The 12,053-nt window shown below is 38.1% G+C and overlaps 1 protein-coding gene across 19 annotated transcripts in view; it reads right to left on the bottom strand.

The window, feature by feature from the left end:
* The window catches only part of LIMCH1 (LIM and calponin homology domains 1), a 342,237-nt gene that overhangs the window by 201,172 nt on the left and 129,012 nt on the right, over window positions 1-12,053 (bottom strand). For all 19 annotated transcript variants that reach the window (XM_033214074.1, XM_033214076.1, XM_033214081.1 and 16 more), the window contains exon 2: window positions 5,942-6,012. In XM_033214074.1, the coding sequence (XP_033069965.1) occupies window positions 5,942-6,012 (71 nt within the window). The remainder of the gene's footprint in view (window positions 1-5,941; window positions 6,013-12,053) is intronic.

The following is a 12,053-nucleotide window of genomic DNA, read 5'->3' as shown; positions in this document are numbered from 1 at the left end:
TCCATATTCTGGTTATATTTGTAAAACAGGTCTGCTATTATCACTTATTCATTATCTATAGAGAATTTTTTTAGCAATTAAGGGTTATGTAAAAGTATAGATGCCAATGGATTAGTGATACTCAAAAAGAGGAGGGAGAAAAGCTCTTTTCTTCAAAAAGACACAAGAATGACAGCTAACAAATGCAGAAAGAATAGAATTAGAAAGTCACCATTGTGCAACTCTCAATGTAATGATTGATTCAGGAAGGTATCATCAATAGATACTAAAGCCATTGGATGAAAGATCTGGGGATATTAAGTTATTTCCACAATTTCAGAGTATCTTTCACAGATGACAAAAGAGAAAAGGCATATTAACAATGCATAAATCTTGGGGACATCACCTTGACCAATTATCACTCATAACATTACCAGCAATGGTACAAACCCTACTATGTCCCATGCCAAGAACATCACCCATGTGTTCTTGCTATAATTGTCTAACCTGAATTTAACCATGAGGAAGAAATTAGAAAAACCCAAATGTGAGATATATTCTACAAAATAGCTGGTCTGGAATCTTCAAACGTGTTCATGTTATGAAAGACACAAAAGACTGGATGGATTTTCTAGAATTAGGGAGGCTAAAGAGGCATGGTAACCAAATGCAATGTGTGACCTTTGATTAGATCTTAGATTTTTTTTTTTCTTTTTTGAGATGGAGTCTCGTTCTGTCGCCAGGCTGGAGTGCAGTGGCATAATCTCAGCTCACTGCAACCTCCGCCTCCCGGGTTCAAGAGATTCTCCTGCCTCGGCCTTCCGAGTAGCTGGGACTACAGGCATGTGCCACCACGCCCAGCTAATTTTTGCATTTTTAGTAGAGACGGGTTTTCACCATGTTGGCCAGGATGGACTCGATCTCTTGACCTCATGATCCACTCGCCTTGGCCTTCCAAAGTGCTGGGATTATAGGCATGAGCCACTGCCCCCAGCCAGATCCTAGATTTGTAAAAAATCAGTATAAAGGATATTACTGGGGATACTAGCAACATTTAACTCTGGTCTATGCTTTAGACATTACTATATTATTGCTAAATGCCTTGAATGCTTATGGAGGATAATGTTCCTATATTTAAAAGATCCACCCTGCAACATTTAGGAGTCAAGTTTTACGATGTTTGCATCTTACATTCAAATGGCTCAAGGAAAGAGGCATATATATATATACACACACACACGAAGAGATAAAGTAAATATGGCAAAATGATAGTAATTAGTATATTGAGGTGCAGGGTATATGGATATTTATTATATTATTCTTGTAACTTTTCTACAAATTTGAAATTGTCCAAAATAAAAAGGTGGGGGAGAAAACTCGTAAAGAGACTCCTGGGAAAATCTTTTGTAAAATGTTATTTAACTTACCCAAATAGCATTTTGCAGTGCCTAAACTCAATTTCTTAACTTTACAAGGATAAATAATTTACATCTAAAATTAATCCAACAGTCCTTTAGAACTGGCAAAGTTTCTCTGTAAAGGACCAGATAGTAAACATTTTAGGCTTTGTGAGCCACATATAGACTCTTGTTTAATTTAGTTTGGTTTACAATCCTTTAAAAATGTAAAAAACATTCTTAGCAAGAAGGCCAATAAAAAACAAAAAAACAAACAAAAAAATAGGCCAAGGGCCATAATTTGCCAACCCCGATCCAGATATAATTCCACAGACTCTTATCTAAATAATAAAATCAGAGTCAGGGACACAAGTCAGAAAATTTCTTTTCTGGAGTTATTTCAAACAGCCTGGTGTATGTACAGGGAAGCAGAGAATATCATCTGCTAATGACTCCAACCTGGGAGTAGCTTCTTTAAAGACCCTCTGCAGCCCTCCTTTTTGACTCATAAGTCATCAAGGACACTGCCATTTATGATTAATACTTCTAACAGCATAACATTTGTCACATATTTGTGACTCTGTCACACTTTGACCCCAGCCTCTTATTAAATACTCAGAAGAGGGCTCATACCATTTAAGCATTTAACCTCTGAAACTTCAACTACACACACACTTGGCAAAAACAACAGAGGAAGACAGACATGAGTATGGCAAAAACACATCTACTCCCATTCCACTGGACACAGGCACTCTATATTATACTTGCTATTACTGTAAGTTATACATTTATGTATTAATATTCCTGCATGGGGGTTGATATTCAAAGCCATAGGGAGAAAAAGCTCTCTCAGGGTGATTTTGAGCGTATTCCATTTCCATCGTACATGCTGTATATAGGTGCTCATTTTTTCTCTCTCCTGTTTCTGTAGTCTTTAATCCAGGTCCACAATTCTCATTTGTCTCCATCTGGTCTTGATTGCTCTATCAAAAACTGAAACTCCTACATCCTCCACTGACCACAGCCTCCGACCCTTTCAGCTCTCTTGTCCTTGCTTTTATTGAAGCTGCCTTCTTAGCCCAAGTGGGACCACCAGGCCCCTGATGCTTATATTTTTCTAAGACCACCAACCCCATGCAGTCCTTGTTTGTCCTCTGCCCAGCTGAGACCCCGTGGTTCACCCTCTGCACTGCCACCCTCCCCACACTTAGCTCTGCAGGCACTAATGCCCTCTCCTCTCTCTACCCGCCAATCTCTTTCTTTTCTCTCTCATTAAAATCCCAATTCTAGAACAGGGCAGTGATTAAGAGCAAGAGTTAAGGGATCAGACCTCCTGAACTTAATTTTTTTTTTTTTTTTGAGACGAAGTTTCGCTCTTGTTGCCCAGGCTGGAGTGCAGTAGCACGATCCCAGCTCACTGCAACCTCTGCCTCCCAAGTTAAAGCAATTCTCCTGCTTCAGTCTCCTGAGTAGCTAGGATTACAGGCATCCGCCACCCAGCCCGGCTAATTTTTTGTATTTTTAGTAGAGATGGGGTTTCACCATGTTGGCCAGGCTGGTCTTGAACTCCTGACCTCAGATGACCCACCCACCCTGCCTCCCAAAGTGTTGGGATTACAGGCGAGAGCCACCGCGCCCAGCCAAACTTAAATACTTTTTATCTGTGTGACCTTAGCCAAGTTATTTAATCCTTTTTACCTCAGTTACTTTCTCTGTAAAATAGGTATAATAATATTCCTTAGAGACCACAGTTAAGTTTGAAAACAGACTGGTCAGGGGAAAAAACAGACTCCAGGCCCAGAAGGTACCCTTCTGTTTAATGAAAATGGTGAAGTTTTTTTTTGTTTGTTTCTTTAGATTCCTACAACAGCTCAGGAAATTTTTAGTGAACAAAGATGCTGGTGTCTCTACACAGTTGCTACCAACATTTAGAGTGGATCCAGCTTGGACAAAAAGATGAGCATTTGTTGAACAAAAGAAAGAATTCAACAATGCTGCTCATGTATTTGCCAACTGGGATAACACTGCTCCAAGATACCAACTGGGCTTCTATTTTGAATAACACAGAACTGGAAAGCATCAAATAACTTTTTAAAGCCTATATACTATAAAAAGCCCCATTCTAAGAAGAGCTAAACTGCTTAGTTTTCAAAATTTGAAATTGTAGAGTCCTTATATTTTTAAATGTTTCTGTGGTGTGGGGTAGCTATGAGTTAGAACTCCTAATCATCGTCATCCACTAAACTCTCTCCGGTTCTAGAGAGTGGTACAGTCTTTGGCATTCTAATCTAATCTCCAAAGACAGGTGTTTGACACCTGTGTGGCTCCACTGTCTGGGAGCCTTCAACTTCCTAAAATCCTCCATGCTGAGTGTCCCGGCTTTTGGCCCCTGCCATCAAACAATCCCACATTTTCAACAGAGTAAGTCTCCCTTTTTGCTAGACTGGCCTTGGGGTACAAGTCCCAGAAAATATACCTGCTTATCTCAGTCTGTGGCAGCCTAATAGTCTCGACTTAGACAAAACCTAGCCATAAGGGTGAGGAAGAAAACTCTCTTCCTCCCTCGTCCCCAGCCACCATTGCATGCAGCTCCTGGGTCACAGTTTTGGTTCTCATTGCTCTGCAATTTCCATGCCTAGAAATTTGTGTGCATCTGGTTTCTCTGGCTCCTGACCCAGCTTTCTCTCAAAGGACCTAGCACAGGTTCATGCCACTGGCTTTCCTTGCCTCAGGCCTCCTATGTGGTTCATTCCACTTTAGCAAACTCTTTGCCGGGGCTGCTAGCTAGAGTCCCACTGAGGAAACAAAGGCTTGATCCCTAGACCTCAGACTCCAAAGCTCATGCTCCTTCAAATACACCAGTGGGTCTAATCCCCTGTGATCAGAGGACTTAAGACAATTTCATCCTACCTACCCGGGCATGAGAATATAGCGGAGAAGTGGATGCCTACAAGAATCTCTGGAGCAAATGTTGGGTAAACAAAAATTGGACCAAAGACCCACTTCAATTGAACCAACATGGTCCGCATGAATTAGATCAGATTTTGGCTAGTCTGTTAATATATGGAGAGGGCTAAGCCCAGAATCATGGGAAAAGCAAGTGCTAGAACAGAGGGAGAGAGTTCAGAGCCTGACTGGCTTGCATCCACTGAGGCGCTGAAGTAATTATAGCTTACCTAAGAGTTAAGCTGATTTAGATGTAATAATGAGAAAAGAGGTGGTGAGGGATATACGAGTAGGGTGGAGAGACTTCGTAGGAAAGAGAATATGGAAACATCAAATAGAAGATATACATTTTTCTTTGAAGAAAGAAGAGCAGGCAGGAGGCAGAAAAAAGTGCTGACAGGAGCTGTGTTGAGAGGTTCAACAAAATAGTCAACATCTGCACAGTGCTGCACAATCTTTGAAAGTGCCTCACTCACTCTATCCTTTTGAAGCTCATAAAAAGCCTATGAAATAGAGTTATAAATTTTTTATTATGATTTTAGGAAAAAAATGAGACTTGAGGAGATTAAATGACTTAGGGGTAAAGTAAGAACATCAATCTCTAGTCCCCAGGCTCCAAACCCACACTCTTTCCATGTTATCATTGGATCCCAAGCAATATTCTGAAAGTTGTCAAAAACAAGAGTTTATTCTATGTCATTCCATTGAAATCAAGTATAAGAGAAGGCAAAACAGATCCTACTGTGATAGAGATCAGAACAGTGCTTGTCTCCAGGGGCTTGAGATTGAGTGAGAAGGGGCATGAGGAAACTTTTTGTTTCATATCTTGATTAGGGTATAGGTTACATACATGCACAAATCTTTCAATACCCATTAGATTGTACAGTTAGGAGCTATGTGTTTCACTGTATGTACATTTCACCTCAATAAAACAAAAATCAGTATTGAAATTCCAGAAACTGTTAAATAAATGCAAATTTTGAAATCTTGAAATTTACGTCTATCCATAAATCTTGAAATTTATGTCTATACTTTATAAGTATGAAGGCTCTGCTTATTTTATATCTAGAGCCACTTCACAGGAGCCCCGAATTCTTCGAAACACAAAAATTAAACACTGTAGTTATTGTTCACATTTAAATTTTGCCAACAGCACAAATTAAACATATTCAAAATACACCAGTGAAACAGGCAAAGTGAGGAACATTACCTGGCATGCTTTTAAGATGTTGTAAGTATACTGTGTCCACTTTTGGTACAAGCTGCTTTTGTTTGGGATTTAAATGGGGAGAAAAGTTTTACTTTTACCACAATTAGGTCCACCCTTACAATTACATGGGCTCAAATTGATGCACAGTGAAAGATTATTGGAGCTGAGCAGCAGCTACCAGATGCTCTTTTTCTGTCTTGTTTGCAGTTGCCACAGTCCCCACCACTCCCTACTGGAACACCAAGGCTCCCACACTGACTTGTGTTTCTTGTCTAGCCCAGTGATTTTTTGAGTTTCAGATTCAAACTGTGAATAAATTCAAAACAAAACACTAGAAATCTTACAGCCAAACTGGATAGTATTAATGATGTTTTTTGAATAAAACCAACTGAATATAGGCTATACTTACTCGCAGAGGAGGATTCCATTTTCTAAACCTGTCCGAAAATCTTTATCACCAAAACTTCTGCCAGTTACTTGCTGCAAAAGAGAAAAGAAAAAGAGAGCATAAGTTTTTCTTTTTAAATCAAGAAGCCCAATCAGATATATATGTGTGTGTGCATGTGTGTGTGTATATATATATAATTATAATATATGTGTATATATGTATGTGTGTATATATATATATATATATATATATAATTTTATATATATAATTTTATTATATATATAATTATATATATATATATAATTTTTTTTCAAGAACCTTGAAAAAACTGGTGGCATTCCAAGAATGGGGAAAATTTGTTAGGCCTGAATTTCAGGCCTTCCCATGTATAGCTTTGCCTAGATCAACTAAAGTTAAATTTAGACCATTTCTTTAAAGTCTTTTTTTTCTATTTACTACCTTAAAAAATATCTGCCCTTCCTGATAAGAATTTCTTACTTCTAGGGGTTTGGGCACAGTTAGTCAAGGCCACAGTCTCTTTGATCCAGAGGACCCACCCCACGCACACTTTCAAAAAGCCTGGGGAAAGCGCACCTGAGGATAAAGTCCCTATTTACTGAAACCTCCACGGACTGACGGAGCAGAGAATATGGATGCCTAATCTCAAGGTACTAACATCAAGACAGGAAGATTAAAGTCAATATCCATTAATAATATGGCATAAAAGAGAAAAAATTAAAAGCTGGGAAAGAATAATTATCTGACAGCACAGGATTGACAACCACTCTTGGTGCCTCTGGCTCTCAGCAGCCCTGTGGCCTGGGCTCCAGGGAGACATTTGTTCATGTGTTCATTCAGTAAATATTTATTGAGCACCTAAAATATACCAGGTAAGTATGTACACAGGCATCCCTCAATATCCATGGGGGAATGCTTTTAAAACCCATCTCAGCTACCAAAATCTGTGAATGCTCAAGTCTCTGACAAAAAATGGTGTAGTATTTGCATATAACCTATGCACATGTTCCAGTATATGTTGAATCATCTCCAGATTACACTGCATAACATAATGTAAATGCTATATAAATAGTTGTTACACTGTATTGTTTATGAAATAATGAAAACAAAAACAGATGCTTTTTTTTCAAATATTTTTGGTCCACAGTTGGTTGAACCCACAGATGTAGAACTCATGGATATGGAAGACTGATTTGACTATAAACCCTAAAGCAACCTCTAAAATAGCAAAATAAAGTTATAGCTAACAAACCAAGAAAGGAGATAAAATTAATTATAAAAAATACTAACAATTTAAAAAGCAACAAAAAAGGGGAAGGGGAACAAAGAACAGAAGGAGCAAATAGAAAAAAAAAATAGATTATAAACTTAAACCTGATCATGTCAATACTTACCTTAAATATAAATGGTTTAAACATCCCCAATTAAAAGACAGAGATTGTCAGAAAAGCTAAAAAAGCAGGATCCAACAACTATGTACTGCCTACAGAAATGCACTTTAAATATAAAGACACAAAAAGTTAAATAAAAGAATAAAATAAGATATACCATGATAACACTAATCAAAAGAAAGCTGGATTAACCATATATATGTGGTTATATGTAAATCGTTGTTACACTGTATTGTTTAGGAAATATATATTATTTTCTGGGAAAGTCTGATATAACTGTATATCAGACAAAGAAACTTTCATAACAAAAATAACAGAAATAAAATCATTGGATAATGATAAAGAGGCTCACTAATCAGGAAGATGTAAGAATCCTAAACATCCACACACCTAATTAAAAAGCTTCAAAATACACAAGCCAAAACAGATAGAACTATACAGAGAAATGGACATATCCACAAACAGAGTCAGAGATTTATATATCTCTCTTCAATAACTGACAGGACAAGTAGAGAGAAAAATCAATAACGCTATAGAAGACTTGACCAACACTATCTACCAAACAGACCTAAATGACACTTCTAGAATATTCTACCCTAAAACTGCAGAATGTACATTTTTTAAAGTTCACAGTGAACATTCATGAAGACCGTCCAAATTCTGAGTCAGAACACAAATCTCAACACACTTAAAAGAATTCATACAAAATATATTATCTGATTGCAATTGAATTAAATTCTAAGCTAACAACAGAAATATCACTGGAAAATCCCCCAAATATTTTTAAACTAAATAACACAATTCTTAATAACCCATTGATCAAAGAAGAAATCAAGAAGAAATTAGAATGTATTTCGTAGTGAAAGAATATGGTAATATCAAAATGTATGGAAAGACACTAACACAGTATTTAGAAGAAAGGAATGCCACAAAATGCCCGTATCAGAAAAGATCATCTCAAATCAATGAATTGTGCTTTATCTCATCAAATTAAGGTCAAATTACATAGAAGAAAGGGGGGAAACTCAGGAGTGAAATCAATCAAATACAAAACTGAAAAACAACAGAGAAAAATCAAAGAAACCAAAAGCTGGTGGGGGTTTTTGTGAGATCAATAAAATTTAGAAAACTTTGGCTACATTAATAAACTCTTAGCCAATAAAATTAGTAACCCTTTTGTTTTTAGTCAAAAAAGAAAGAAGGCAGAAATTACCGACATCAAGAATGACAGTGATGACATTATTACAGATACTATAGATACTAAAAGGATAACAAGAAAAGTTATAAATTTATACCAATAAATTCATCAACTTAGATGAACTTGATAAATCCCTTGACACAAACAGCCATAATTCACTCAACAAAGACATAGACAGATAATCTTCTCACAAAGAAAATGTCAGGCCCAGAAGGCTTACCTAATAAATAGTACCAAACATCTAAGGAAGAAATAATGCAATTCTACACAAACTCTTCCAGATAATTGAAAAGGAAAGAATACTTCTCAATTGATTTTACTAGGTTACTATTACCCTGATACCAAAACCAGACAGATATTATAAGACATATACACAAAATATGCCAAAAATGGTATTTCTTCACATTGGGAATCATATATGACTTTTACTTTATCTTTTAAATTTTTCAATATTTTCCCAAAACTTTCTACAATATATATTACTTTAGCCATCAGAAAAATCAAACAAGATTTTTTGTTACAAAACAAACAATCTAAAGAAACTAAATGGTCTCAATTTTTCCTTACAAACCAAAGTTTAAATTCTATCATAAAACATGCTCGTTAACCATTCCCACTATGTAATGTCACCAACAATTTTTTTGTTAATATCCTCTCATTCTTATTTGAGGGACGGTAAGAAAATGAATTTTAAAAAGTCATTCAACAGTTTATGAATATCTAGTTCTCCCAAAATAAAGAAATTAAGAAATATCCCATTTAAAAAGTTAATATTTTAAACATAGACTTTAAACACGTTGGCATTTTTCCCCAGAATCTGTCCATGATTTGTCTGCCACTGATGGGTCATCTGTCAGAATGATTTACATTTTGGAAACATCACTAATCCTCTCTGTAATACTAAACTTTGTTCACCAAGAAGTGATTAGAAAGGTTCTAAAACATTTTTTCATAAGTCTTTACATTTTTGTTAAAAGCATTATGTTATAGTGAAAACAATGCCAACACTGAGAACCCAACAAAGTTTAGCTGTATTTATTTCAGAATCTCTGGTTCACTTTACACCTAGGCCTTTCTCCATGTATTGAGCAATGATGATGAGCAGGATCTAGAGATAGAACCATAGATGAACTGTGGCCACTGTGTGCAGGAAGCTCACCGATTGATGAGAAAAGCAATCTAAAGTCTTATGATAAATACAAGATAACGTAACTATTAAGAAAAAAAAAAAAAAGCACTTTCAGAGGCCGAGGTGGGTGGATCACAAGGCCAGGAGATTGAGACCATCCTGGCTAACAGGGTGAAATCCCATCTCTACTAAAAATACAAAAAATTAGCCAGGCGTGTAGGTCGGCGCCTGTAGTCCCAGCTACTCAGGAGCTGAGGCAGGAGAACGGTGTGAACCCGGGAGGCGGAGGTTGCAGTGAGCCGAGATTGCACCACTGCACTCCAGCCTAGGCGACAGAGCGAAACCCTGTCTCAAAAAAAAAAAAAAAAAAAAAAAAAAAAAAAAATTGGTGCCCCACATATAACCCAAATTGCTCATTTACCATTTAAAATTATCCTGGCATGTAATGCATAGCCACTGAAAATTTTCAAGTAGGGATTGATATAATAATCTAAAAGTCAGTCTGCAAATCAAAAGTCCTCCAAGATATAGTCTGATCAAATTCAACTTCTTAGACTCCCAATTCTGGGAATAGGCACCATGTGTTTGCAGGAAGATGCTAGTTTCCACCACTGTCCTCTTCCTCTGCTCTCTGTCATCCCTCTCCCATGCCCATTAGGTCCAAGCATGGTCTTCACATTGCTCTCCACCAATTCAAATGCCATCCATTCCATCTATTTAGGATAGATGCACTTGGATCTTTGTTAGGAGGATCAACAGCTGTACAGACTGCAGAAATTCACCAAGGACCAAGCCACTGAAAATTTGGTCCTTAGACCAGTAGCAGCAGCATCTTCACCTGCAATTAATGTTACAAACACAGATTCTCGGCCAGGTGTGGTGGCTCACGCCTGTAATCCCAGCACTTTGGGAGTCCAAGGCAGGTGGATCACAAGGTCAGGAGTTCAAGACCAGCCTGGCCAACATGGTGAAACCCCGTCTCTACTAAAAATACGATATATAAGATTACAGACACTATATATATATATATATCAGCTGGACGTGGTAGCATGCATCTATAATCCCAGCTACTCAGGAGGCTGAGGCAGGAGAATTGCTTGAACCCAGGAGGCGGAGGTTGCAGTGAGCCGAGATCACGCCACTGCACTCCAGCCTGGCTGACAAAGCAAAACTCCGTCTCAAAAGAAAAAAGAAAGAAAGAAACATAGATTCTCAGTGCTTCCACCCCCTCTAAGAACTACTAAATCAGAAACAGCATCTTAAAAAGATTCCCATATGATTCCTATGCACAGCACATTTCACAAAGCCCTCACCTTGTATACTAAACTAAGCCAGCAGTTCAGAAACATAGAGGGAGGACCTTCCACTGTAGTCAGGATTTGGAATGGCCTGTCTCAACAACCCCTCTCAGCAACATCTTTATAATATGTTTACAATATCACACATTCTATATACTAACAATAAAGACTGCTAATTCCCGTCCCCCTCATGATAGCATAAGCCATTGCTATAAACAGTAAAACAGCTGCCAAGAATCAACTACCAGTACCAACAGTCCATTTGCAGGGCATATAAATAGTGACTGCCTTCCCTTACTGTGCCACCCAGATCCTGACTGATGAAAGACTCTCAGTAACCTTCCAGACAAGGCACTGGGCAAACCATCAGCTCATGATCACTCTCCACAGACACAAGGGCAGGATGGGAAGCTTAGCAGAATGGGAAGCTTAGCAGAATGGGGAAGTTTGGCAGAGCTCTTAATAAGAGCCTGAGATGGAAGTGATGAAGAGAGAGCCCAGGTTGAAAAGCATTCAGGGGACAGCAGGGGAAGAGCTGCATGCAATGTCAGGAGCACTTCATCAGCCCCCCAAATCCTGCTCTCTTACCCTCTTGATCCTTGCCCATTGATCACTTAATCCTTATAGCTCTATCTTTGCAGCTGTTTGACCAAAATCTTAAGAGTTATGCTTGACCTCTATCTTTTTACACCTAACCACATCTATCAACAAATCCTGTTGATTCTCCCTTCAGAACTTAGCCAGAATCATTGCTTCTAACTGCCTGCATTCTACTGTCTTTTGCCAAGCCACTGTCACACCTACATAGGCCAAGGGTCTCCTAACTGGTCTTGCTGCTTCTACCCTTGCCTCCTGTCCATCTATTCTCAACCCAGCAGCCAGGGTAATCCTGTAAAATTAGATCATGTTACCATTCCACTCAGACCCCGCTCCCACCCCCATAGCTCCTCATCTCACTCAAGGTTAAGTGAAAGTTCTCATAGTTCCCTAATGGTGCTCAACATAAAACCAAACAAGTAAACATACAAACACACAAACTAATGGGCATGCATGGACAAAAACTACTGGACACCACTGTCTTAAAGGTGGGCATAGTAAA

This window comes from Trachypithecus francoisi, unplaced genomic scaffold, assembly GCF_009764315.1.
Source record: "Trachypithecus francoisi isolate TF-2019V2 unplaced genomic scaffold, Tfra_2.0 Lachesis_group1, whole genome shotgun sequence".
NCBI classification, from domain to species: domain Eukaryota; kingdom Metazoa; phylum Chordata; class Mammalia; order Primates; family Cercopithecidae; genus Trachypithecus; species Trachypithecus francoisi.
Note: the sequence above shows the minus strand (reverse complement) of the source record. Positions and strands in the feature narration are given on the sequence as shown.